Raw genomic sequence first — 5874 nt, 5'->3', positions numbered from 1 at the left:
CGTCCTCGCCCTCCCCACGCCCCCCGGCTCCACGACCTGTGGGCGGCGGCTCCCGCCGCCTCATCGTGCCGCCCACATCCCGCTCTCGCCCCTCAACCCCGCCCTTGTCCTTGTCCTCGCTCCCGTTGCCCGCTGCCCCACCTCGGGCGGTAGGGTCTCGCCGGAGCTCTGCAACCATGGAGCTCCCATGAGACCCTACTGCCCACGGCGACCTCCTTCTTCCCTTCCCCCTCTCACGGGAACTCCGCCATGGCCATGGGCGCCCCCAGCCAGACCTGGCCAGCCGCTTCCACCGCCACCAGAAACCTAACGCCGCCCTCTCACCGTGCCCACCGCCTGGCCGGTCTGCCTCCACCCGAACCCCCTTCTAAGCCCGACAGAGATGGAGAAGAAGAGAGGGAGAGTCGGCGAGCTCGTCGTCTCCGACGCTAGCGACCTCCTCACCGGAACCCTAGGCGCCTTCTTCTTTATCTCTAGCGCAGGCACGGGCGTGGGTGCGGACGCAGGCGCATGGGAGCGGGTCGTGCCGTCGCGTATTTGCGTATCCCATAAGCAAATTGTGTCATGTCGTACCTGTCCATAGGTTGGCATGACCCCACGTCGTCTTTGTCGAGGTGTCCTGATGGCCTAGTGAGCCAGTTGAGCTCAAGTTGCGTCTCCGCCGAATCTATCGCATTGGCTAGGCTGATGTGCCTGTGCCTACGCCACCACTAGAGAGGATCAGGGGAGGAGAGAGGAAGAACGGAAGGTGGCTAAGACAAGAAGCTCATGGTGGGTGCTCAGCTACTCAAAGAAGAAGGCGATGCGGTCTACAGGAGCAGCGGAGGCCGAGGGAGGTGATGGTGGACGAGGAGGCACGTGGGAGGATAGGAGGTGATGCGGGAGCTAGGGTTTAGAGAGTCGACGATTATATATTGTAAGTTAATGGACCATATCGGACGAACTAGTAATTGAGCCCGACCAGGCTAGCAACTCATGCCGGAGTACCGGTCCAGGCACGGCCCACCCATCAAGCCGGGACGACACGGGCACCACACTCATGCCTGGGCTGGACCAAAAAATGCCTGGCGAGTCACCGTATCCATGGGTCTTGGGCCTTATGGCCATCTATAGCACACTCTAGTTCATTTACCTCTATATTATACATGTCAAATCTCAATGCACATATGGTAATAATTAATTAAAGATCGAAGTTTTAATACACGTAATCTAGAAAATGACTTGAGAGAATATATTACATCCTGAGGCATAGGGATGGAAGTGAATTAACAAGCGAACCCTTATGTAGGCTATTTTTGTTTAAAAACTGTAACTGAAAATTTATCTAGACCCACTATATGTGGCGCAAAATGAATTTACAAGCCCACATTAGGGGGAAATTGATATTCTTGTCTCATCATCCAAAAAAAAAAAGTAAAGATTGGAGAATTTCCAGAATCCAAACAACTCAGTATCTTGGCTTGCAGGGCGGCCCTTTTGGTTTGTCCATCGTGACCCCTACCATGAACCCCTGGTTAGCTTTGACCATTGACATTTTCTTGATTCCAGTCGTCTCGTCGCCAATTCACCATGATGTTCTCACTTTCATATCTCCAAAACAATGACTGCACAAGAGAATAAAAAAAGAGAGAGAATTTCATCTTCAGACACAGAATTGTGACATCAATTGCCCGTGATGGATGAGTAGCAGCAATAATGAACTTACATTCAGAATCTGTTCTGTCCCACCTGCAGCTCTCTTCCCTCTCCTCCTCCTCCTCCTCCTCCTCCTCCTCCTCCTCTTGGCAACCACAACGGCGACCACCTCGCCTCTTCCCTTTGGTTCCATCCTCCAAGAAGTATTTCCTCAACGTCGCCGATCCGTTGCCCGACCTGGCATTCATCTTCTTCCCAATCACCGTTCGGAAGAACTGCAAAGATAGTCCACCAGAGGGCATTGATTAGAGACACTAGCTAGACATGGTTGCATGAAGCAGCTAGCTTCGTTGTGTTGTGTCTGCCGATCATTCGCACATGTACGCATACCTTCTCCATTCTTGACTCTATTGGGTCCTTCAAGCTCCGAGGCAGCGCCGCTGAGAAGCCGCCATTGCAGGCGAACATCTTCTTGAGCAGGAACTTGAACGACCTCTGCTTGATGCTGCCGCCGCTGTCGAGCAGGTCCCTGGCCCTGGTCAGTATGATCTTGGTGTCCGGCGAGAGGTCTCCTTCTCCTTCGTGGCCGTCGCACTCGCCGTGCTTCGTCGTCGTCTGGACCCTCCTGTCCACCTCCAGGCAGGATGGGCAGTTGAGGAACCTGTCCAGCGGCGGCCTGTCCTCGCCGGCTGCGGAGCCACGGGCGCTCGACTTGGACTTGGCGCGCCGCAGGAGCATGGCCAGCGCGTCCTGGAGCTTCTTCACCTCCTCCACGGTGAACTCCGGCAGGTCCTGCTCCTGCTCCTGCGCTGTCGCCGGTGGAGGCTCCTCGTTGCCGAAAGTGCCGATGGAGAGGAGGCCAGCCTGAGGCCATGGCTCGGCGTCGAGATGCTTCTCTGATTCCTGAATGATCGTCTGTTGTCTCTCTTGGGCTGCAGCGCCTGGCTCAAGTTCAGGAAATGCACGCACGTTTAGCACGGCAATGACTCCACTCCAGTGCGGATCAGTGATCACACAATGCAAGCTCCAAGTGCAAGTGCACTGCGATGAGAGAGTTAAGGTACCTCTATATGCACTGGTGGCCGTTGCGCCGTCAAAGATTCTGTTCTCCGTCTTCCCATGAAATCTGCTCTGCATCCAGTTGATGATCTGCAACCATGCAACAACCAATAAAAATACAGAACTGTAAGAATTTTCGTTCGTACGATCGGTCATGAGCCCAGTTCTTGTTTAATTTCCCTATAATAATGCCAGTGAACTCTACTTACCCCCATTGTTGTCTGGTTCCAAGAATCTGTGAGCTTAGATTCACCTCGAACCACCTTGAGCAAACAATGCAGTGGGGCGGGAAGGCACTGGGCTATGGCAATATATAGGACTTAGATTCAGGGGTTCTCTGGTTGGTCCCAGAGAGAGGCCCTTTTGAGTATGTTCTCACCAGGCCAATTGGGAGCTAGATAGTGAGAGCTCTGAGTGAGTGAGTGAGTGAGGTAGTTTGGTCCCCTGCCTAGGGGAGGATTAAGCTTAAATAGCTGGAGATTAGCATGCCATCGCTAGCCGTACTTGATGTATACAATTGGCAATTAGTGCGGATGCTCCTACTTGCAGCAGCGTGTACTTACACTAAATTCTTCTAGTGACAAATGGAATAATAGACAGATTTGCTTGGAGTTTAAGAAAGCACATGCTGGCAACTATCATCTTTTGTCTTGGGCGTATTTTGGTGATATAAAATTGGGACCAAAGTGTGTATTTGATTGTGATCACAGAAGAGCTAGGGTAGTGATTCCATGCTTTTCAGACATGTTCATGTGCCGCTGGCCTTAAACAAAAGAAGCCTAATCTGCAAAAGCCGAACCCGGAGCCTTACCTTAAGCCCAAAATAGTCCCTAGCTAGCTCCGACTTACTCCCTTCGTTCTAAATTATAAGAAGTTCTGGGTTTTTTCATAGATTTTGCTATGCAATTCGATATACACTACATTTAGATTCATAGTAATAGCAATATATCAAGAAAACCAAAATGTCTTATATAATTTGGAACGGAGATAGTAGTTTAATAGCAAAGGTCTTTATGAGATGACTTTCACATTAAATTTCTCCTTTTCTATATTATCAATTTCTATGAAACCAACCTTTACATGCTATTGACATATCAATGCAAATAGAGGATTCAAAAAATTTGAATGGACAAAATAAGCAATTGATTGATCTCATGCCCAAAGGTGTGCAGACATTATCATACAACATACATATGGTGCATTGGGATTCAAATAGTTTGTCCCTACTTATTAGTGATAATTAGTTGTTCATGTTGTTATCTGTAATCAATGGCTATTAGTGTAAAAACAATGATGGATGATAATTTGTGGTGTGTTTAGCACAACTATGACAATTACTTATTATGAATGAAGGTTATGAACAATTAAATATAGATATCACATTTGTTCAAAATATTACATATCAAATGACCTGATGCATCGATGAGTGATCGAAAGAAAGCCACAATTCATAGCTTCTCTTTTTGAACAATTAAACAAACGTTCTAGAGGTATCATCTAACAATATTATAATTCTTTCACTAACCTTTGTACCCTATATTCAAAGCATCTATTCGAAATATAGCTTATACTGGTAAATGAGTACATTTTATCGTCTATTGTTTATCAATCTTTATCCTCTATGTTCCCCAAGAACCAAACTCCAAACCCTAGTGGTACCTTCTAGAATACCAGCAACTAAACAAACACTAACCAATAATGAAGCAACACTACCATTTTTCTTCCTCAATGTATTACTCAGGTATCACTAATGGTTTTAGAGATTACCTAGCCCACCACAAATAGGAGGAGTTTTTGTCTTCTCCCACCAATGCTTACAAAAGAACCTCGCTTGGAGGATACAAAACTATGGGGAATCCACTCTCCCTAAGTGCTCCTCCAAACTAGAGGTAGTAACATCCTCCACACTCCATATGTATTTAGATTTAGTTGCTAAGTTGCATTAGGTTTTATAAGAACAATATGATTTTCCCATTGTGATAAAATATTGAATGAGCTAGAGCTCAAATTGGGATCCCATTTGGCACATTACATCTTCCTAGATATAGTTGTATGGAGATCGCTTAGATCAAAACCTAACTCCAATTTAAGTTAGAGATCTAGTTCACGTCTTGATTATGGTAGATTAAAAAATAATGTCCTCTCCTTTTTGTGTGTGTGTGTGTGTGTTGGGGGGGGGGGGGGGGGGCCTTGTTCATGTACTTTTTCATAAAAATGGTTTACCTAGATTATTATATAATTTAGTAGCATTGCAAAATGTTCAAAATTAGTTACCTTTGGTTACATTATGTAGCTTAGTAAGTGACATTACATTCTTAATATAATTGAATTATTGATTTTTTTCATATATAACTTACTGATATTTAGTTAATAAAGCTGCCCATTGGCTTCCCCAAAGGCCTACTCGCATTCTTCAACGATGAACTTTTAGTGCTATGGTTCTCGGATCCTAAAGGCTTAAAATTTTGGAGATCCACATGTACTTTGAACTACTCCCTCCATCCTATAACACTTCTCCATGGCCTCACGAGAAAACATTCCACGATGCTTGTACAGCCCTGTTTGGTTTCCATAAGTCAGATGACTTATTAAGTCAGGTGACTGAAAACTAGTGACTTATAAGTAATGCCTGTTTAGTTGTAGATGACTTATAAGCTCATGCCTATTAAGTGAAAGGTGTGGGCCCCACGCGGAAAAGGGTGGCTTATAAGTTTTAAGCAGGGGTGAACCAGCTTATTTCTTATAAGCAGGGGTGACTTATAAGTTGGTGATGTTTGGCAAAATCAGTCACTTATTTCACTTTTAAACTTATAAGTAGGTGACTTATTTAAAACCAAACAAGTCCTACGTTAAGAATATCTAGAGTGTACTTATTATAATATTTTCACTCTTTATCTTTAATTATGGGGCCTTTTGATAGTGCTGCATAGAGCACCTTCTCCGTGAGAATCGCTCCTCCTCAGCCAAACAACAAAAATCTACATAGATTCTGATGAGGAGTAGACAAGAATCACTTCTCTATTTATACTAGGAGTTAGGAGCTTAAAAAAAATGCTTCTCACTGCTCCCTATCCAATCACCTCCAAAATCAATTCTCGCCAGCTCTCCATTGTGCCCTCCCCCACCACACACACATATGTACACACACTGAAATCAACTAGAATGACTGTATCTAAGAGT

At 45.7% G+C, this 5874-nt stretch overlaps 1 protein-coding gene across 1 annotated transcript; it reads right to left on the bottom strand.

Moving 5' to 3' along the window:
• Positions 1–1584: 1584 nt before the first annotated feature.
• LOC136539653 (protein NEGATIVE GRAVITROPIC RESPONSE OF ROOTS-like) lies at positions 1585–3002 on the bottom strand. The gene is made up of 5 exons (XM_066531612.1): positions 2904–3002; positions 2700–2784; positions 2026–2576; positions 1706–1910; positions 1585–1604 (listed from the first exon to the last, which is right to left on the bottom strand). Exons 1-5 carry the CDS (start codon positions 2907–2909, stop codon positions 1585–1587), a joined length of 867 nt encoding a protein of 288 aa, XP_066387709.1. The 5' UTR covers positions 2910–3002.
• Between the last annotated feature and the right edge of the window lie 2872 nt (positions 3003–5874).

The sequence above is a fragment of the Miscanthus floridulus genome, chromosome 2 (genome assembly GCF_019320115.1).
Source record: "Miscanthus floridulus cultivar M001 chromosome 2, ASM1932011v1, whole genome shotgun sequence".
Classification (NCBI taxonomy): domain Eukaryota; kingdom Viridiplantae; phylum Streptophyta; class Magnoliopsida; order Poales; family Poaceae; genus Miscanthus; species Miscanthus floridulus.
This window is presented reverse-complemented; position numbering and strand designations above follow the sequence as displayed.